General features: G+C 35.3%; 2 protein-coding genes across 4 annotated transcripts in view; one reads left to right on the forward strand and one right to left on the reverse strand.

Annotated features, from left to right (window-relative positions):
* si:dkey-172j4.3 (diacylglycerol kinase delta) overlaps positions 1–9,804 on the forward strand; it is an 85,712-nt gene extending 75,908 nt beyond the window's left edge. For 2 of the 3 annotated variants that reach the window (XM_048183840.1, XM_048183839.1), the window contains 8 exons: positions 21–134; positions 610–744; positions 3,393–3,553; positions 3,885–3,999; positions 5,637–5,726; positions 5,830–5,946; positions 7,524–7,632; positions 7,915–9,804. In XM_048183840.1, the coding sequence (XP_048039797.1) occupies positions 21–134; positions 610–744; positions 3,393–3,553; positions 3,885–3,999; positions 5,637–5,726; positions 5,830–5,946; positions 7,524–7,632; positions 7,915–7,964 (891 nt within the window). In that variant the 3' untranslated portion in view covers positions 7,965–9,804. The remainder of the gene's footprint in view (positions 1–20; positions 135–609; positions 745–3,392; positions 3,554–3,884; positions 4,000–5,636; positions 5,727–5,829; positions 5,947–7,523; positions 7,633–7,914) is intronic. The other variant, XM_048183841.1, reaches the window with a different exon arrangement.
* Positions 9,805–10,336: 532 nt separating this feature from the next.
* Positions 10,337–22,543, reverse strand: zgc:92429 (uncharacterized protein LOC445063 homolog). Its single transcript, XM_048183877.1, has 11 exons — positions 22,323–22,543; positions 21,685–21,734; positions 21,416–21,472; positions 18,432–18,586; positions 18,155–18,258; positions 15,828–15,880; positions 14,200–14,270; positions 13,893–13,995; positions 13,644–13,763; positions 13,474–13,536; positions 10,337–10,734 (listed from the first exon to the last, which is right to left on the reverse strand). Exons 1-11 carry the CDS (start codon positions 22,384–22,386, stop codon positions 10,414–10,416), a joined length of 1,161 nt encoding a protein of 386 aa, XP_048039834.1. The 5' UTR covers positions 22,387–22,543; the 3' UTR covers positions 10,337–10,413.
* Positions 22,544–22,563: the final 20 nt, after the last annotated feature.

Below are 22,563 nucleotides of genomic sequence, written 5' to 3' on the forward strand. Positions count from 1 at the left end.
CTGCTGTTGTAATTGTGTAGAATTTTGGAGCTCCGTCGTTTGATGATAAGAAGCTGGAAGTGGTCGCTGTTTTCGGCAGTATGCAGATGGCCATGTCTCGAGTCATCAACCTACAGCATCACCGCATCGCCCAGGTCTGAACACCAGGACACAATGCAGAATTTAACAATTATCTTTCCTTCAATTCATGGGTTGGATATGAATTAAATTCAACTACACCCTAACTGAAATTTGAATCAGAGTGACAAGTTGAGGAATTTACTGAATTGCAATTCAAAGAAATTCAATTTTTGACAACACAATGATTGCATCAGTAATTTTGACTAATTATGCTTAATTTACCCTTTTTTAAGAGATAAGAGTAAATTAGGGCATTCTAGGAAAAGTGTTATTCCACCATGCTAAAATGAAACTTAATTAACAATGTGTTTTAAACCTTTATTTATTTAAAAGTGTAGGGTAGGTGTAGGGTAAATATTGATTATTAATATCATCTAATGTATATGAGAACATGTTTATGGTAAATAATTTAATAATATGCATCATCTGGTAATTTTAACTTTTTTTTAAACTAATTCAGATGTACTTTGACACTGGCTGTTTCCTCAGTGTCGGCAGGTAAAGATCACCATCCTAGGTGATGAAGGTGTACCTGTGCAGGTGGACGGTGAAGCCTGGATTCAGCCTCCTGGCATGGTCCAAATCGTCCACAAGAACCGAGCCCAGATGCTCACCAGAGATCGGGTCAGTGTGTGTGCGCTCATCTTCTTTTCTCTTATTTCTGAACAGACCAGCATTGCTAGTCACCCTTATGTGTTGCGTGATCCTTTTCACTTTGTGGGATACTGGTGATTTGCTGCCGCCATTAGACTAACCTAACCAGCAAAACCTCCTATGTCAGTTTCACCAGAAAAACAAGCTTTATCAGCTTAGTTTTGCAGATAAACGTACATATACTATCATTAAATAGTATGGTGTTGGTGGTAACATTTTTTAAAAGTTTTTTGAAAGAAGTCTCTTGTGTTCACCAAGGCTGCATTTATTTGTATATTAATATTTAGATATTAATTTATATATTTTAAATTGTAATTTATTCCTGGGATGGCAAAGCCAAATATTATTAGCTGTGTTTACATGGACCCTTGATCAGATTAAAAACTGAAACTGGAAAAGTCTGCACATGTCCAATGACATTGAAATGGCATAATGATGTATGACACATGGAACTAGCTGTTGTTGTTGTTGAATATACAGTGGTGGTCAGAATTATTGGCACCCTTGGTAAATATGATCAAATATGGCTGTAAAAGTAAATCTGCATTGTTTATCCTTTTGATCTTTAATTCATAAACTTAGCAAAAATCTAACCTTTCATTGAAGGAAAAGAATTGAAAGTGGGGGGAAAGTTACATTATGAAATACATGTTTATATCCAAAACACGTTGGCCATAATTATTGCCACCCTTTTATTCAGTAGTTTTTGCAACCTCCTTTTGCCAAGAAAACAGTTCTGATTCATCTTCTATAATGCCTGGTGAGTTTGGAGAACACCTGACAAGAGATCAAAGATCATTCCTTCATGCAGAATCTCTCCAGATCCTTCAGATTCCAGCTCCATGTTGGTGCTTCTTCTCTTCAGTTCTCTCCACTCATTTTCTTTAGGGTTCAGGTCAGGGAACTGGGATGGCCATGGCAGAAGCTTCATTTTGTGCTCAGTGACACATTTTTGTGTTGTTTTTGATGTTTGTTTTGGATTATTGTCCTGATGGAAGATCCAACCATGGCTCATTATAGGATTTCTAGCAGAAGCGGTCAGGTTTTGATTTTTTTATCTGTTGATATTTGGTAGAATCCGTGATACCATATATCTGAACAAGATGTCCAGGACCTCAAACAGGCCCACAACATTAAAGATCCAGCAGCATATTTAACCGTGGCCATGGGGTACTTTTTATCCATGTGTGCACCAAACCCATCTGGTGGGTTTGCTGCCAAAAAGCTCTTTTTTTTAGTTTCATCTGACTATAGAAGCCGGTCCTGTTTGAAGTTCCAGTCTTGTCTGACAACTGAATATACTGGATATTGTTTCTGGATGAGAGCAGAGGATTTTTCTTGAAAACCTCCCGAACATGTTGTGGGGATGTAGGTGCCGTTTGATAATTTTTTTTTTTAGGCTTTCTGAGACTCAAGACTCAACTAATCTCTGCAATTCTCCAGCTGTGATCCTTGGAGAGTCTTTGGCCACTCAAACTCTCCTCCTCACCGTGCATTAGGATGATTTTGACACCCTTCCTCTTCCAGGCAGATTTGTAACATCTTTAGTTGATTGGAACTTCTTAATTATTGCCCTGATGGTGGAAATGGGGATTTTCAATGCTTTAGCTATTTTCTTACAGCCTTTTTCTGTTTTGTGAAGCTCAACAATCTTTTGCTGCACATCAGAACTATATTCTTTGGTTTTACTCATTGTGATGAATGATTAAGGGAATTTGGCCTTTGTGTTTCCTCATGTTTATACTCCTGTGGAACAGGAAGTCATGGCTGGACAATTTCATGTTCATGATCACCCTTGTGTGCTAAAAAAATGTAAATATGACTGGGAATATACTTCAGAGATATTTTACTCATAAAAAATTCTAGGGGTACCAATAATTATGGCCAACATGTTTTGGAGAAAAACATTTATTTCATAATGTGATTTTTTTTCCCCCACTTTCAATTCTTTTCCTTCAATGAAAGGTTAGATTTTTACTCATTTTATGAATTAAAGATCAAAAGGATAAACAATGCAGATTTATTTTTACAGTCATCTTTGATCATATTTACCAAGGGTGCCAATAATTCTGAGCACAACTGTAGTGTCGTAAAGACTGTCATGCCATTCTAAAATTCTCCTTCCACTCATTATCTGTGAAGTACTGCAGGACAGTCCTTGCTTCAGACTCGCATCCACAGATGCCTTGTTTTGGGCTTGGCAAGGGGTGTTTTTTCTGCTTGCATGACACAAAGCTTCATATGTTCATCAACCTGAAACATAAATATTAAGTCTGCTTTTTAAAACAAAGAAAAGGAGGATGGTTAGTTTACGACAACAGCGAAAGATCAAATCCATGCACAAAAAAATCAAATAAACACACATCAACCCAATCACTTTATTTAGTTTTCATGTAAACTGCATGTTCGGATTAAAAAAAAAAGTGTCCATGGAAACATAGCTAGTGTCACATGATCCTTAAGAAATCATTCTAATTTCATGCTCAAGAAACATTTCTAATTGTTATCACTGACAGAGGCTAGTAACTAGGTCATTGTACCCAACCCCTCTAAAATCTTTAGTGTAGATGCTCTGCATTATATGCTGATGCCAACATTGTATGTTGCTATTACATTAGGCATTCGAGAGCACGCTGAAATCATGGGAAGACAAGCGGAAAGGAGACAGCCGTCCGGCTCGGCCCCGACTGAACTCTCAGCAGTCCATGGAGTATCTGACGGAGGAGGAATGTGCACAGGTCCAGCAGCTTGGCTTAGTGGCCGACTCACTCATCTATAGGTGTGTCTGTGTGTGCCTGTATGAAGAGTCTATAACACCTGCACAAAAATCGTTTGTAACCCAAAAGGAATGTCACACCACAGTGAATATCAATGCATACAAATGTGGGAAACTCTTTGTGGGTTATTAAAGAAATGAACTATCCATTTTACCTCGAAACCACACCCATTACTGTTACTTCTAATGCTTAGAAATGTGATACTTCCTTGTATTGATTCACAAGTAATTGTATATTCACAACTACATTCAAAACCATGTATTAAAGGCTTATATGGAGGGGAAATGTGCGTTATGCTGCTACTGCTGAATGTGTGGTTATCATGTTTTGTAGGATCCGGGAGGTGGCAAAGACTCATAAGGTGGTGGAGCAGGAATTAGCTCATTCTGTCAATGCCAGTGCTGCGGTCCTGAGTGAAGCTTTCCCCTCCAAACCCTCCAGCCCTGAGGTGACCAAAACACACTTGCTAAAACTTTTGAGACAATATTTAACAACACACATTTAACAAATATATTCTTCCCATTTGCTTCATTCTGTTTGTATGGCAGAATTAAATGATCATTTAAGTTCAACATTTTTGATAAATCACCTGTAGGCAATGGAAAACACAAAGCAGATGAGATTAATATTCATGCGTTAACTGAATGCAGAACATTTTGTAAATATATAATGTTCAAAAGTTTGGGCTCAGTAGGTTTTTTTTTTAAGTAAATAAATGCACCTTTAGTGAACATAAGATACTTCTTTCCAAAACATTAAAACTGACCCCAAACTTTTGAACGGTATGATATACAGTATATAGTCAGGTCAAGATGTCTGACACCTTTAGTGATCTCAGTTTTGCTTAAATGACGGCATTACTTGAGTTCTGTGAAAAAACCTGAGGATCCTGTTCTCCAGCATGATTTGAGAATGATCTAAAGATCATCTTGAGCTTCAGTGGAAGCAAGGAAGCAATTACGAAGAAGTTAAAGGGATAGTTCACCCAAAAATGAAAATTTGATGTTTATCTGCTTACCCCCAGGGCATCCAAGATATAGGTGACTTTTTTTCTTCAGTCGAACGCAAATTATGATTTTTAATTGCAACCGCTGCCCTCTGTCAGTCAAATAATAGCAGTGGATAGGAACTTCAACTATAACAGTAAATAAAACTTGCTTAGACAAATCCAAATTAAACCCTGCGGCTCGTGACGACACATTAATGTCTTAAGACACGAAACGATCGGTTTGTGTGAGAAACCGAACAGTATTTATATCATTTTTTACCTCTAAAACACCACTATGTCCAACTCCGTTCAGCTTCCGGTGTGTGAGGTCTGATCGCGCTCTGACAACGGAAGTGATGTCTCGCGCTCATTGAAGTATATGGGCGAGACATCACTTCCGTCGTCAGAACGCGTTTTTTGACCTCACTAACAGGAAGCTGAACGGAGTTGGACATAGTGGTGTATTAGAGGTAAAAATGATATAAATACTGTTCGGTTTCTCACACAAACCGATCGTTTCGTGTCTTAAGACATCAATGTGTCGTCACGAGCCGCAGGGTTTAATTTGGATTTGTCTAAGCAAGTTTTATTTACTGTTATAGTTGAAGTTCCTATCCACTGCTATTATTTGACTGACAGACGGCAGCGGTTGCAGTTAAAAATCATAATTTGCGTTCGACTGAAGAAACAAATTCACCTACATCTTGGATGCACTGGGGGTAAGCAGATAAACATCAAATTTTCATTTTTGGGTGAACTATCCCTTTAATGTCACAAATGTACACACAAAAAAACATTCTTTTTATTTGGCAGCTTTAAATATATTTTCAGTGTACATTTTCATAGTTCATATCAGTGAGTGATGTGATGAGGATCAGATCAAGTACAGCTTTCAGTCTCCAGGAGGAATAATAGCACCTCCTTCCTTCCTGCTGTGGCTTTCAGCATGTTCTCATTGAGCTGCTCATGCTGTTCTCCACAGGAACTCCATTGACCAGCAAATAGAAGAATAACTGTGTGTTAATCACTGAACAGCAAGAGTCTGTCAGAAAATCAAACTGAACTTGAGGTGTGGTTGTGTGTTTGTTTCTCTGCAGGTTTTGAGTCGCAGTACTGCGGTAGACATTGTCAACAGCAGTAAAGTTCTCCAGCAAGAGACCAAGATGCTGCTGGAGGGAAAACTGCTGGTGAGCGGCTTCACTGTCTCTCTCTCTCATTTTCTTTCTCCCGTTCTCGTACAGAAGTAATGCTGTATGAAATACGATAAAGACTTTTTCTGTGTGTTTGTAGCAGTTGGAGTCTTCTCAGAAAGAGGAGCTTCTTTCCACAGTGGACAGTCTCAGCGCCGAGTTACATAAGCTGGAGGACATTCACTGGATCTGTCCCAGCATGCACTGCTCTGAGGAGGTTTGTCCTACTCCACATTTATGCCGTTATAGTGTCCAGTACTTAAATTTGAGTGTGACCTTTTGGAGTTTCATTTTCATTTGCATTACTTTCTCTATTGAGCTTGGATTTACTTTGGATTCCAAAAGTAAAAAATGAATTCATTTTCTCCAAAGAGAAGTTGTTTGTATGAATGTGATTATTTACACTACTGTTCAAAGGTTTGACTTCAGAAAGATTGTTTAATGTTGGTTGAAATAAGTTTCTTATTCTCACCAGGGCTGAATTAATTTAATCAAAAAATATAGTAAAAACAGCAATATTGTGCAATATTATTCTAATTGAATATAACTGTTTTCAATTTAATGCATTTTAAAATTCCTGTAATGGCAAAGCTGAATTTTCAGCATCATTACTCCAGTGTTCAGTGTCACATGATCCTTTAGAAATCATTCTAATATGCTGATTTGCTGCTCAAGAAACATTCAATGTCAACATTATCAATCAGGATTTTTCATGAATGGAAAGTTCAAAAGAAAAGCATTTATTTGAATTAGAAATCTTTTTTAACACTACATATGACTTTACTGTCACTTTTGATCAATTGAATTCATCTTTGCAGAATAAAAGTTTTTTTTTTTTTTTTTTAATTACCCCAAATTTTTAAACAGTAGTGTATATATTCCGTTTTATATGATATCATCTTAAATGTTATCATTCAAATGTTGTTTCCTTGTCTTTCTCATAGATCTAAACTAGATTACAGCATTATATTTTCTCCCTTTGCATCAAGTGTTACTACTTGCAGGCCTGGTTTCACAAACAGGGCTTAGATTAATCTTTATGCCAGGATTAGGCCATAGTTTAATTAGGGCATTTAAGTAGCTGCTATAAACGTGCCTTCGAAAAGAAACATTACTGATGTGAATCTTGAGACAATGGAACAATGGAACTGACATTTGCATTTTAGTCTGGGACTAGCTTAAAAGCCTTGTCTGTGAAACCGAGGGACAATGTGCTTTTTGCAGTGTTGAGCATTGTCACGATCACAGACATGCAACGGCCAATCAGAGGTGAAGAGGTGTTTAGCACGAGCTCATTGAGTTCTACACTTTCGCAAATCTGTCAAATTCATTATAGGCAATAAACTGCAAATAAGAGATTCACTGAAATGTAGTCAGTTTCTTTGTAAAGATTTCGTGAGAATGCAGAAGAATTGCTCTAACAGCTTCAGACTATACGGCAGTCGTGTTCTGAATATAATCAATTGACAATTTGAAAAATTGCTTTATTTTTCATGCTGCTAAATATGGTTTAAAACACAAGTAATTTCAGCAACTAATTGGTATTGGTAATTATTTTTACTTGTACTTCTACTTTAATCTGTCTAATAACATTTAAAATAATGCTTTGCAAATCATTATATAATACAGTATTATTACCATATTAAATCAAAGGATGGCTTAATTTGCATCCACAGAAGTCTGGGCTAAAGGCCTGAATATCCACTGACCCTCGAACCGCCCCTGCTCTTTAGACTGCATTGCATATCATCCCTTCTCCTTGTTCCTGACTCCCTGTTTTTGGTTTCACTCTAGGACCCATCCCGTGTGTTTGTGAAAAGCAGTATGAAGCTGAAAATCATGCCCAAGGGCAAGAAGGAGAGAGAGAGGCTGCATAAGCAGAGGTCCAGCAGCTCTCTGTCAGGTAAGATACAAATTCACAAGCAGAAACGCAGTATTAACCAGCCTCATAATCTCACCGTCATAGTGAATTATTGTCAGTAGACTGTCATATTCAGCTGCAGTGGCACGGCCATGTCATGCTATTTGCTTGGCCTGATTTTGAACTAATCATTTCTAATTATCTCATAGAGTTTATCAACTATTCCTTGTGCCGTGCACAGATGGTTCAGATGCATAATTAATCAATAAAAATGATTAAATTCAACTCAACCTTATTCTTAATACATTTGTTTGCACCACTCAGGATCTTGGGATATCAAAGGCGTGTATGATGTGGATTCTACAGGCAACTGAAGAGCTGAAGTGGTTTGTTGCACCTCAGCTGTGAGGACACACTCCGCCACGGGATGCTGCTTTACGCCCAGTGAGAGAGGGCGTGAGACCACCTGTGCAGACACATGCCCCACCCCCATGTTTGTGAGCTTTTTTTAGAGGGGCGCGGCCCAGCACTGCATTACTGTGCTTCTGTTCCTTTTTCTCCTCTGCCTGCGGATGCTGTCGTGGGAAATGCTCATCATCAGGGAGTAGGAAGTGGACCGTCCACCGTCTCTCTCTCTGTTTTCAGCGTCGCAACTCCCATGCATGACCAAATCCGTTCTCTTTTTTTTTTTTTTTTTCTTATTTTATTACCTACATTTTTCTTAGTATTCCAGCCGTCAGACACAAACTAGAAACTTTCTTCGCTCTCCAAAGGGGAAAAAAAGAGCCCGTCCTGTCGCCGCCCGAACAACAAGAAAGGAACAAACTAAAACAAACAGAACAATTGTAAGACAATTATACACATGTAAACAAAAAAAGGAATATCCTGATGAACGAATGTACGGTGGACCTGTATTATTCGTCAAACTGGCTGAATAGTTAATCTGCATCTAGTCTCTGTATCTATCAAAGACCGTCTCAGTTTCTGCATGCCTTTCATGCCCTTATGCAGGAAAAAGGTCTATTTTTTTCTTTTTACTCTCGGATCGTCAGCCAAGTCGTGATGGTGTATCACTAGTGTGTCAATTGAGCCGTCGTTCTAGAAGCTTCAGTGCCGTAACTCTTGTGCCAAGTGAGTAAATGGAGCGCAGTGGTTTAAAGTGAGCTGTTTCTTTACTTTTTTTCTGCAGGGAAATCTTGTGAAAGAAAGTGATGCTGTATGTCGTACATTTCAAGATGTATTTTATCTCGCCTTGCACTTTAATATAGAAAACAAATGTTTAAAAGAGGCAAATTAAAAAGGTTGTGTTTTGTTTTATCAAATGAAAACTGGTGTCCCGTTCATGGAAAACCTATGAGATATGTTACATATAAGACAGTATATAACCAAACGTATGAATGTTATTCAACTGTTACCCCTTTTCAGGGGTCAGTCTGTATACGGAGACCCCGAGTTAAAGCAAAACTTGAACTTGACTAATATATATGGTTCTCAAGCAGTATTTATCGACACACTCCAATGGTACGGTGTAAAAAAAGTTTCATCAAAAGAAAATAATACACACGACACTGGACAACTTAATTGTTTTCTTGATAGTTGTGAGCCAAAGTCTAACAGTGTTGCTCTGTAAAAAAGAAAAAGACATTGCAAACGTGGTCTTGATTTGAGAGTTTGGTGGACAGTCGAGGTGCTGATTGTGCCCCTAAAAGCTGGAATGTATTTTGTTTTATTATTATTGTTTTGCATGTCTTCGTTTCAAAGTTTCTCATCTGTGATGAATTGTTGCTGTGTGCTGTTCGGTTTTGATCGACATTACTTGACCATCTCCACGTATCAGCACATCGATTATGACTGTGGCAATCAGGTACAAGTGGAAGGCAATGATCTTATGAACAGAAAATGTATTTTTTAAGTTTTCTTTAAACAGAAAAAAGGAACCAAAACAGAAGAGATTGACTTTTTATTTGCTGGTACCAATCCTCTTCATTGTCAAGACTGCTGTTTACTTTTAAGATGTATTATTTATCCTTTTTATTTAAAATATTTTTTTTTGCCATATGGGTTGCAGTCAAGCTTCCATGGCCTTAGACCCTGACTGCAATCACCTACTTCAGGATTGTTGCTGTTGACTTGACGCAAAAATAAAGTGTGGCCATTGCTGTTTGACTTGCTGCATTTTCTTCTCATGATTTCACACAATACTTCATCTGAGAGGTGATGCTTTACTGCTCTTATGTTTTCAGTCCAATTCTGAACATACAATGCTTTGTCAGTGCTAAAAATCTGCAGTGAATACACTACTGATCAAAGCTTTGGGTCTTTTTTTTTTTTTTTGGAAGAGCATGTGTACCTGTATTCAGAAAAGATGCTTTAAATTACACTGTTAAAAAATATTTTTCAAATAAATGCTGTACTTGTGAACTTTCTATTTATCAAAGAAAGCTAAAAAAAATGTAAAAAACGCATTTAAAAAAAAATTTTATTAAAGTACAAAACAGCTATTTTAAATTGTAATAATACTTTTTTTTTGATCAAATAAATGCAGCCTTGGTGAGCATGAGATTTCTTTCAAAGCATTAACAAATATTATCAACCCCAAACATTTGAACAGTAGTGTATTTCAAACTCTATATGAAACGTTTTTCACTTTTAAGTTTAAGACTTCTCTAATCTTTGAACACAACCACACACAATATCTTTTAGCAAACAAAAACTAAATTAAAATAACAAAAAAGGCAGCCCCACATTTGTATAAATCTCATGTGTTATTGTAAACAAATTCATAACCGGAAATACATAACCATTGCACCGCAGAATAAATGTTCATTTTTCTGGAGGTACATCAGCAGGCTCTTCTAGCTCAGGGGGTCCATCATCTTCCTGTTTTTCTTTTTTCTCCTCACTCTCTTTCTTGTCCTCCTCATCGTCATCTTCCCAGTCAGACTCACTGATGTCATCATCTGAGATGTACCAGTCGGGTTTGACGTCTTCCTGTTCGGTGTTGTTCATGTCGTTGGTGACCTCTGGCTCTGGTTTGTGTTTGGGATCCTCAAGTTTGCCCCAGGCTACGGCATCAGCCTTCCGCATAGTCACCTCAACTTTAGAGGGCACCATGTTCACAAAACTGCTCTTCACGTCAATCACCTAAGAAACCAGAAGTGGACACAGATGTCTAACTGACTGCATTCGGGATTTAAAAAGAAAAAAAAGAAAGATACCTGTGTTGTTAACATTAACTTAAACCAGGGTTCCTACACATTTTCCATTTCAAAATTCCATACTTTTACAGGCTTAAATTTCTAAACCTCTCTAGATTTTCAGACCATATTTAACATAAATTATTTATACATGTGCCTACATTATGAGAAGAAACCTAAAATGAAAATTTGCGCAAATACTTTTCCAGACCTGGAAATTATTCATCAAATTCCAGAGTTTACAAACTGTGTCAGAACCATGTAAAACTAAACTTGTTTTTTTTCCAAATGTTCATAAAAATATATTTTATTTTATTTCAGACTTATTTCAGATGAACTATTACATAAAAACTATTATATAAATGAACTATTATATAAAAAGCTTAAAAATGAAAATTTTTTTTTTTTTAACTATTTAGAAATTACAAAAGTACGGAAGAGGATTAGGGCCAAGCAATAATAAAAAAATAAAAACCATCTCGAGATTAAAGTGATTCAATTTCGAGAAAAAAGTCGAAATAAAATGTTGAGAATAAACTTGTTAAATTACGAGAAAAACGTCGAGATAAAATGTTAAGAATAAAGTTATTAAATTATGAGAAAAAGTAGTTAAATTACGAGAACAAATTCATTAAATTATAAGAAAAAAGTCGTTAAATTACGAGAACAAATTCGTTAAATTATGAGAAGTGTGTTGTTAAATTTCGAGAAAAAAGTCGAGATAAAATGTTGAGAATAAACTTGTTAAATTACGAGAAAAAAGTCGAGATAAAATGTTGAGAATAAACTCGTTAAATTTCGAGAAAAAAGTTGAGATAAAATGTTGAGAATAAACTTGTTAAATTACGAGAAAAAAGTCGAGATAAAATGTTGAGAATAAACTCGTTAAATTTCGAGAAAATAGTTGAGATAAAATGTTGAGAATAAACGTGTTAAATTACGAGAAAAAAGTCGTTAAATTACGAGAACAAATTCGTTAAATTATGAGAAAAAAGTCGTTAAATTACGAGAACAAATTCATTAAATTATGAGAAAAGTGTCGTTAAATTTCGAGAAAAAATTCGAGATAAAATGTTGAGAATAAACTTGTTAAATTACGAGAAAAAAGCTGTTAAATTACGAGAACAAATTCGTTAAATTATGAGAAAAATATTGTTAAATTACGAGAACAAATTCGTTAAATTATGAGAAAAAAGTCGTTAAATTACGAGAACAAATTCGTTAAATTATGAGAAAAGTGTCGTTAAATTTCGAGAAAAAAGTCGAAATAAAATGTTGAGAATAAACTTGTTAAATTACGAGAAAAAAGCTGTTAAATTACGAGAACAAATTCGTTAAATTATGAGAAAAATATTGTTAAATTACGAGAACAAATTCGTTAAATTATGATAAAAAAGTCGTTAAATTACGAGAACAAATTCGTTAAATTATGAGAAAAGTGTCGTTAAATTTCGAGAAAAAAGTCGAGATAAAATGTTGAGAATAAACTCGTTAAATTACGAGAAAAACGTCGAGATAAAATGTTGAGAATTAACTCGTTAAATTTCAAGAAAAAAGTCGAGATAAAATGTTGAGAATAAACTCGTTAAATTACGAGAAAAACGTCGAGATAAAATGTTGAGAATAAACTTGTTAAATTACGAGAAAAAAGTCGTTAAATTACGAGAACAAATTCGTTAAATTATGAGAAAAAAGTTGTTAAATTACGAGAACAAATTCGTTAAATTATGAGAAAAGTGTCGTTAAATTTCGAGAAAAAATTCGAGATAAAATGTTGAGAATAAACTTGTTAAATTACGAGAAAAAAGCTGTTAAATTACGAGAACAAATTCGTTAAATTATGAGAAAAATATTGTTAAATTGCGAGAACAAATTCGTTAAATTATGAGAAAAAAGTTGTTAAATTACGAGAACAAATTCGTTAAATTATGAGAAAAGTGTCGTTAAATTTCGAGAAAAAAGTCGAGATAAAATGTTGAGAATAAACTTGTTAAATTACGAGAAAAAAGCTGTTAAATTACGAGAACAAATTTGTTAAATTATGAGAAAAATATTGTTAAATTCTCATAATTTAACGACTTTTTTCTCGTAATTTAATGACTTTATTCTCAACATTTTATCTCGACTTTTTTTCTCGAAATTTAACGACTTTTTTCTCATAATTTAACGAATTTGTGCTCATAATCTAACAACTTTTTTCTCACAATTTAATTACTTTATTCTCGAAATTTAATGAGTTTTTTCTCATAATTTAGAGAGTTTATTCTCAACATTTTATCTCAACTTTTTTCTGGAAATTTAACTAGTTTTTTCTAGTCATTTCATGAGTTTATTCTCAACATTTTATCTCGACTTTTTTCTCGAAATTTAACGAGTTTTTTCTCGTAATTTAACAACTTTAATCTCGAGATGGTTGTATTTTTTTATTATTGCTTGGCCCTAATCCTCTTCCGTAGACAAGCAAAACAAAATGACTAAAAATTAAACTAAAATGAAAATTGATTATATTATATAAAAATATAAGCTAATTCCAAATATTAATATAATAGTATTTTTTAAGTACTTTTGTAAAATAGTTTCTTATGCACAAAACTAAATAAAATGCATTTATTACTTTTTGCTTCACTAGGATTTCAAGACGTTTTATCATTGCTAAATCATAACAATTAATGCAGAGCAATCTTACCCCCCATAAGTGGATGTCCTTATGAAACACTTTGTCTCCCTCAAACTGAATGTGGCATGTTAACTGCAGATCGATGGAAAAGACAAAAACATGTACACAGATTCATTCATAAAAAGTCATTGAATGCTGATGTTTTAAAGGGACGAGGTTACAGGTTCATTTGAACTCACCACTGTGCGGTTTGCCTCCACATAGGAATGCTCTGGACTGCAGTTCTTGGCATAGATTGTGACCACGACCTGGTTTCCGGTTTGGTGCCAATCATGCCGGCAAGCCACCTTCTTTTTGTCCTGCATACCAAACACAAATACAACATACAGATAGTTAATACATTTTTTTCAGAGAAGGTTAGTTGGTTGTTTCCTGATCATACAGTGTGTCCATGTAAAAAACTATCCATTGATCATAAAAGCTCTTACCTGTTTGGGGATCCAGCAGTGTTTTCCTGTTGTGCAGCCCTTCTGATCCAAGAAGGCGTTGAAGTCGGTGGTTTTAATGCAGCAACAGTTCCAGTATTTGTATCTATGAAGAGCACATGTGAATTATCCTGCACTTCCCCTCTCATCTCATAAATACTGATAGAAAGAGCACTTTTGTGTGATCACATCGTGATCTCCTTTTGAAATGGACTGCACATACAGGAACTGTCTGTTTGAAATCTACAACAGATAAGTATAGCTAGAGTCATATTTCCAAATAAAGACTCAAATGCGGCAGGTTTCTTACCCTTCATGGAAGACGGGGACCCCAGGATGATGTAAGCAAATCTCTGCATCAGTCTCTGGACCCTGGTAAGTCTGAACACACGCACACACACCGATGTTCAACAGCTATTCATAGTTAACACACAGGCGTATCTCACACTACACACTGAACAAAGACACTCCACTGCAGAGAAACACTCACAGTAACTCAGCATATTTACAAAAGCAAAACTTTAAAGTGCTGATGCACTTAAATTCAGCACAAGCTCGGTGTCATCCGTTTACTGCCTTCACGCCTGAAAATACACTCAATTTTTTCTACTCTTCCAAATAGATAAATGAGATGGAAGCTGTAATAGAGTTGTCATGAGTTGTCTGTTTCAGTGGATAAAGAAGAGGAAAGAAACATTATTAACTAGTCTGAGAGAACCAGTATTATGTAAACGTTTCATGTCTTAGGACATCAGTGTGTCGCCACGAGCCGCAGGGTTTCATTTGGATTTGTCTGTGCATGTTTTTTTTTTTACTCTTATAGACGAAGTTCCCATTGACATGTATTATATGACTGACAGACCGCAACGGTTGGAGTTAAAAATCATCATTTGTGTTCTTCTGAAGAAACAAAGTCACCTACATCTTGGATGCGCTGGGGGTAAGCAGATAAACATCAAATTTTCATTTTTGGGTGAACTATCCTTTTAAGGTAAATAGAGAATGTTTTATGAGCAGTAGCATAACCATATTCATCCGCAGTCACGCAGATCCAACAATGTTCTTCTGCAAAATGCACGCAGTTTTGTTTTTTAACCTTGCACCTTAAACCTGACGAGCAGGACTGTTCATAATTGAAGAATTGGCTCCTTTTCAATTCAAAAGATAAAATTTTAGTTTAATTTGTCATGACTGACAGGGCACTGAAATGGAATGACTGGAACATGAATTTATTAAATTGCAATTTAAAGTCTGTTCTAATGATTTCTGGATCCATTTCAAAGAATGTTCTTTCACCATTGTGCATAAAATGACATTCAGTGCAATATATAAATGAAATATCCGATTGGTGACATTACAAACAATTTATGACAGAATGCTTACTGCTAATTCATAGTAAAAATTAAACAAAAAATCTACATCAGTTAAAAAATGTAAATGTAATTAATTCAATTCTGAATAGCACACGTCCCTGCTGATACAGGTTCTCACCAGGACTAAAGAACAGCTCTGCTGAGTAATTAACATGATGAACTTTTGGGATTTCAGCAAACTAATCCATTAAAGATGATCCTTTCCCAGAGAAGGGAAGCTTTAAAAGTAGGCATTAGGGTCAAACCCGAGTAAGTGATATTTAGTCATTAATTCTCACTCATCTGTGAGCTGCTCTGTGTCCATTCAACATTCAAATTCTAGTCTAGAATCAGTTTCTGCTTTTCATGTCCTCATGAAACTAGTATAAGGAGCAAAGGAGGCTGATGCGGCCGAATCAGCACTGTTACACTAAAAAACTCAGGATTGGTTCTTCTCAGTGGAATCTGTCTATACATGAAGCGCTGCAGTGTCGTTCTTCATTATGACCACTAGATGGCATTATTTTGTTAAGCAAGCTGATTTATTTCATGTAATCTGTGATTTACATATTACATGTACACTTACTGTTTTGCATCCTGTGTTTTTGCACTTAACCCCAACTATGACGACTTGACACTCTGTGGGACAGCGAGAGGGAAGAGGTGACAGTAGGAAAAGAAAACAACAAAGTCAGACAGACGAACAACAAGAGATACTTTATAAGACAACAAATTCTCAAAAATTGCAATAGTCACACTATATCTAAAGGTCAATCCTGCAGCAGAGCTGTGAGCACAGCAGGGTGTTACTGTGCATGTTTTAACAGGTGGTCCTAAGTGACAGATTATGAACAGGTGGAAGAAGAAGAATTTTTATTTATATAGCACCTTTCCATAGATCACATCTACAGCTATTGTCAAGAACCGAAATAACCTTAGGCAGAAGCGAGAGCTGCATAGACACTTCACTAGAGCAGTGCTACTGACTGGCAACAAAAAGCTAAATAATGCAATTAAACTAGTCATATCATTGCACACAGCAAGGAGAAAGTTGCTTCACATATGCTTTTACTCAGACCAGTGTTATTTTAGCAAATCTGATATTCAATTATAGTTTTTGTTAATATTTTGAATTAGATTTTATTTTTATATTGTCTGTTTTCACTAGTTTTAGTTAAAGTTTTGATAATTTTATTGTGCATTTTACAACTTTGTTAGTTTTTATAAGTGTTTATAAGTTTATAAGTGAATTTTCAGCATCGTTACTCCAGTCTTCAGTGTCACATGATCCTTCAGAAATCATTCTAATATGCTGATTTGATGTTCAATAAACATTTATGATTATTTTCAATGTTGAAAACAGTTGTGTACTTTTTTTTTTTTCAGGATTCCTTGATGAATAGAAAGTTCAAAAGAACAGCATTTATCTGAAATACAAAGCTTCTGTAGCATTATACACTACCGTTCAAAAGTTTGGGGTCAGTAAGAATTTTTATTTTTATTTTTTTGAAAAGAAATGAAAGAAATGAATACTTTTATTCAGCAAGGATGCATTAAATCAATCAAAAGTGGCAGTAAAGACATTTATAATGTTACAAAAGATTAGATTTCAGATAAACACTGTTCTTTTGAACTTTCTATTCATCAAATAATCCTGAAAAAAAATATTGTACACAAATATGTTGTACAATTGTACACATTAAATGTTTCTTGAGCAGCAGATCAGCATATTAGAATGATTTCTGAAGGATCATGTGACACTGAAGACTGGAGTAACGATGCTGAAAATTCAGCTTTGCATCACAGGAATAAATTACTTTGTGAAATATATTCAAAGAGAAAACAGTTATTTTAAATTGTAATAATATTTCACAATATTACTGTTTTTTATATATATACAACAGTTTTTATTCATTTGTATTTGTTAGTGTATTTAGTTTTAGTCATTTTAGTACTTCCAGTTCAACTAAACGAAAATGAGAAATTTTACATTGGCAACTATCTGAAATAAGCTCAAGTTTTTATTTTTTGTGTTATTTCACTTAACTTTTTTTGTTTAAAGTAGCAAAATGGTATTAGTTTTATTTTAGTTAATGACAATAACCCTATATGAAATATTAATATATATATTAAACACAGGCTTACTTGCAACATTGATAAATATTATATTTACCAAACACAAAGTATTTTGTGAATTATTGACTGGAAAGATTAATATAATTTGTTTATTAATTTATTTATCTTCATTAATATAAAATTATGTTAATATCAATACTATAATAATAATAATAATAATAATAATAATGTTTCATTGCTTGATTTTAAGGACATTTTTGTTTAATTATTGTTGGATTGCAACATGGATAAACATTATTTTTGATGACCCTAATATATTTTGTAAATTTTTTTAATGCAAAAATTAATGTTATGTTATGAATTTATCTTTTTCTTTTTAACATTTTTGTATTATCTTTAATATTAATTTGTAGATTAATACATTTTTCAAATGAATACATTTCATTGACTCATTTTTGTTTAGTTTTGTGTTGGGTTGTAAATTAACCTGAACCTAAATTTTGAAGTAGAAAAACAGTATTTAGTTGTAAAATGTAGTCAAATAATCTATGTTTTATTTACAACTTCGGTTACACTTTATTTTAAGGTGTCAGTATTACAGTGTAATTATACATTTGAGTACTGAGTAATAATAATTAACTGCATGTACATGCTATAGGTTTAGGGTTAGGATGAGGGTTTGGTTTAGGGTTAATTGCATGTAATTATGCATAATTTCTAGTTATTGCTACAATAACTATATGTGACGTGTGTAATAATAAACTTCTTTTTTACAGTGTGCTTGTGTTGCAGGGGGAACTAAGCATGATGGCCAACAGGAATAATAGTATTGCTCACCTAGCTTCTCTCTTTTCTCCTTCTCAGTGATCTCCATTTTCTCCACGATCTGAGCCAGAGAGGGAGAGATCTTCACCTGCAGCTTTGTCTTTGGCTCATCTGAGCTGAGGAGGAGGGAATCAAAAAACATGTCACCCTCTGTTTGTAAATACAGTCAGAAGGAGCTTTACTTCTCTTTTTGAAAGAGACAAAGAAAGGGCTTCAGAGAAGGAAAACAAATGAATTTTGTATTCAGAGCACTGTGTGTGTGCGTGAGCTGCAAATCTACTCTATATACCTGGGTCTCTCTTTTTCCAGGGCTTCTGCAGATTTGGGTCCCTGGTAGATAATCTCTTCTCCACTGTGCTGCTTCACGTCTCCCTTATCAGACGTCACCTCCGGCTGCAGAGGCTCCGGAGGCTTCTCGTTACTGTGGCGCCCGCGGGTGCAACCCTGAGAGGACAAGCAAAGAAGGCAGGACTTGCCAATCAACATGTGACTGGAAGAAAACAATTAGCAGACCCAGAGCAGATAAATGACATATATATTTTCATTGTGAAAGAGTGTTCAATAATGTATGTTTATTAGTACTGTTATTAACATTCAGTAATGCTAATGTTGGCTGCTATATGTTAATTTGGTATTTGATAAGTCACTTTTGATAAAATCATCTATAAAACTTCCAAGGGTACCTCAAGATAACTTATCCTTATCTGTTTCCCATTCGATTATTGTTGTAGACAGTGTGGGGCTTTGGACTCACATACCTCACAACACTTTAGGCCTAGTATTTATAAACTGCATTACACTGTAAAAAGTAATACACTCTATCTACTCAATAAAATTGTGGCAACAGATTACAAGCAATATTATTAATTAAATTAAACATATAAGACGTGAGTTAGAATTAATCAAATTAATTCCTTAAAAGTCAACCATTTAAAATGTGTAAAATTAGCAAACATTATTACAAAACCCCCAAACTGTCATAAAAAGCAGAGTCAAACTGCCCAACTAAATTAAACAACGATCACCATAATGGTGACCAAACATTTTCAATAAAATCAACATCAACATCTAAAGCTCTGTTAATTCTTGTGTTTCTCTTTCTTTCAGTGATTCTGCTTGTTATCATCAGATGTCTCCAATGTTGGCAATAAAAATAGAGTTCTTAAAGGGATAGTTCACCCCCCAAAAAATTGATGTTTATCTGCTTACCCCCAGGGCATTCAAGATGTAGGCGACTTTGTTTCTTCAGTAGAACACAAATGATGATTTTTAACTCCAGCCGTTGCGGTCTGTCAGTCGTATAATGCATGTCAATGGGAACTTTGTCTATAAAAGTAAAAACAAAACATGCACAGACAAATCCAAATTAAACCCTGCGGCTCACATTGATGTCCTAAGACACAAAACGATCGGTTTGTGCGAGAAACCGAACAGTATTTATATAATTTTTTACCTCTAAAACACCACTATGTCCAACTGCCTTGAGCATCCGGTTAGTGAGGTCTGAACGCGCTCTGACAACGGAAGTGATCTCTTGCACTCATTGAAGCAAAGCGAGAGAGATCACTTCAATCATCAGAATGCGTTTTTTGGCCTCACTAATTGGATGCTCAATGCAGTTGGACATAGTGGTGTTTTAGAGGTAAAAAAAATTATATAAATACTGTTCGGTTTCTCACACAAACCGATCGTTTCGTGTCTTAGGACATCAATGTGTCGTCACGAGCCGCAGGGTTTAATTTGGATTTGTCTGTGCATGTTTTATTTGTTTTACTCTTATATATGGAGTTCCCATTGCCATGCATTATACGACTGACAGACCACAACGGTTGGAGTTAAAAATCATCATTTGTGTTCTACTGAAAAAACAGTAGAACACAACCCTGAGGGTAAGCAGATAAATATCAAATTTTCATTTTTGTGTGAACTATCCCTTTAATTAATCTTCGACGTCTGTCTGTTATTCAGACGTTTTTGTTTAAATTTTACTTAAATTTTACTCGTTTTAAATGGTTAACATTTAAGGAATTAAAATTGTTTAATTCTAACTCAATTCTATTTGTTGAATTCAATTAATAATATTTCTTGTAATCTGTTGCCAACATTTTTAGTAGATATAACGCATTACTTTTTTCAGTGTTAACGAATTGAGCTTAAAGGTGCCCTAGAACTTTTTTTTAAAAGATGTAATACAAGTCTAAGGTGTCCCCTGAATGTGTCTGTGAAGTTTCAGCTCAAAATATCCCATAGATTTTTTTTTATTCATTTTTTTAACTGCCTATTTTGGGGCATAATTAGAAATGAGCAGATTCAGGGTGTGTGGCCCTTTAAATCTCATGCTCCACGCCCCAAGAGCTCGCGCTTGCCTTAAACAACATAAAAAAAAAGTTCAAACAACTAATATAACCCTCAAAATGGATCTTTACAAAGTGTTCGTCATACAGCATGTCTAATCGCGTAAGTACAGTGTTTATTTTGATGTTTACATTGATTCTGAATGAGTTTGATAGTGCTCCGTGGCTAACGGCTAATGCTACACTGTTGGAGAGATTTATAAAGAATGAAGTTGTGTTTATGAATTATACAGACTGCAAGTGTTTAAAAATGAAAATAGTGACGGCTCTCTTGTCTCCGTGAATACAGTAAGAAACAATGGTAACTTTAACCACATTTAACAGTACATTAGCAACATGCTAACGAAACATTTAGAAAGACAATTTACAAATATCACTAAAAATATCATGTTATCATGGATCATGTCAGTTATTATTGCTCCATCTGCCATTTTCTGCTATTGTCCTTACTTGCTTACCTAGTCTGATGATTCAGCTGTGCACATCCAGATGTTCTGCCCTTGTCTAATGCCTTTCATAATGTTGGGAACATGAGCTGGCATATGCAAATATTGGGGGCGTACATATTAATGATCCCGACTGTTACATAACAGTCGGTGTTATGTTGAGATTCGCCTGTTCTTCGGAGGTCTTTTAAACAAATGAGATTTATATAAGAAGGAGGAAACAATGGAGTTTGAGACTCACTGTATGTCTTTTCCATGTACTGAACCCTTGTTATTTAACTATGCTGAGGAAAATTCAATTTTTGAATCTAGGGCACCTTTAATTGTAAAGTGTTACCATATATTTTAACTATTTTGTAGATGACTGAGACATTTTCTGTCACTTTGTCCCAGTCCATCTATATTACTGTACGTGGAACGCATAAAAAGCAGCGTGAGATGCAACAGTCACGATTATCATATTATTAGCATACCTTGATTGACAGGAACTCTGAGAAATCAGTCGTCCTCTTTTTACAGCAGGACCAGCCCTGAGGAGAATAACCCAAACAAAGAACCACATCAGACAGCCAAGAACAAAATAAAACAAAAACATGAATATTAGGCTCCCTAAGAAACAGGCAAACACGCCGACACCGTGCTTATCAAGTTAAGACAGCGCTAGAACGGAGCAGCCAGCGGTCTGTACAAAGAGCGCGTGCGGCTGTCAAAACAAAGACTACCAGACACATTTTGAGCTCACCTTTAAGGCATCGTGGAAGATTGGCACTCCGGGGTGAAACTGACAGGCATCTTCAGGTGGTGAGAGAGAAAATAGGTTTAGCAGGAGACATTTATCTACAGACGTCCATCCTATTACATTTTTTATGAACTCGACTCAACAGGACTCACGCCTTGCATAAATACATAGACATTCAAACACATGCCCAGCAGGGACAGTTGGGAGATGAGCCATTTATGGAAGTAACATTTGATTAGAACCCCTCCAAATGTGCTGGAGACTTCATGGATCCAATAAACCACTATGGACACACACTAAATCACCCTTTTCTATCATTTCCAAATGTTGTAAATAAAATGTGTTAGAAATGGTACATAGCTGGAGGACAAAAAGTACATTTTGAAATCGTGGCCCTCAGGACCTCTGACACTGCAAACAGTTGTCGGATCACTTCTATTTATAAATTTCAATTTCTAAAACAACAGCTTCACAGGTCTGGTACAGAAAGTGAAAAAACAGTTGAAAGTTGTTGGTAGATTTATGTAACATCAAACCTGTGATACCAACCTTGAGCTTCACATACACAGTTATTCAGTTCAATTAAATACTTTTTCTTTTACAATATTGATAAACAGTAAAAAATAAATGAGAAAAATTACCATCTGAGTTTTTGTCAGCATCAAATCGATCCCCGCAGCCTCTGTTGTAACACAGTAGAGCCATGTTTGGCCTGTTTGATATTCTGGTTGACTTTATTACTGGACTCTTTTCCTTGTTGTTATTCTCTGTCCTGCGTTCGTCTCAGGTACTTATGAACTTGCCCGACCACTGAGAAGCTTCTCCAGAACTTTCAGCTGAGGAGAGATCCAGAAGGAACAACCACGTCCAGGGAAAAAGAAG

This window comes from Megalobrama amblycephala, linkage group LG3 (assembly GCF_018812025.1).
Source record: "Megalobrama amblycephala isolate DHTTF-2021 linkage group LG3, ASM1881202v1, whole genome shotgun sequence".
Lineage (NCBI taxonomy): Eukaryota > Metazoa > Chordata > Actinopteri > Cypriniformes > Xenocyprididae > Megalobrama > Megalobrama amblycephala.

Coding starts and splice junctions, on each gene's coding strand:
- zgc:92429 (XM_048183877.1), bottom strand. CDS start 22,386: ATGGCTCTACTGTGTTACAACAGAGGCTGCGGGGATCGATTTGATGCT. Junction 18,587..21,415: donor CAGAGTTCCTGTCAATCAAG/GTATGCTAATAA, acceptor TTGTCCTCTCAG/GGTTGCACCCGCGGGCGCCA. Junction 15,881..18,154: donor GGAGAAAAGAGAGAAGCTAG/GTGAGCAATACT, acceptor GCTGTCCCACAG/AGTGTCAAGTCGTCATAGTT.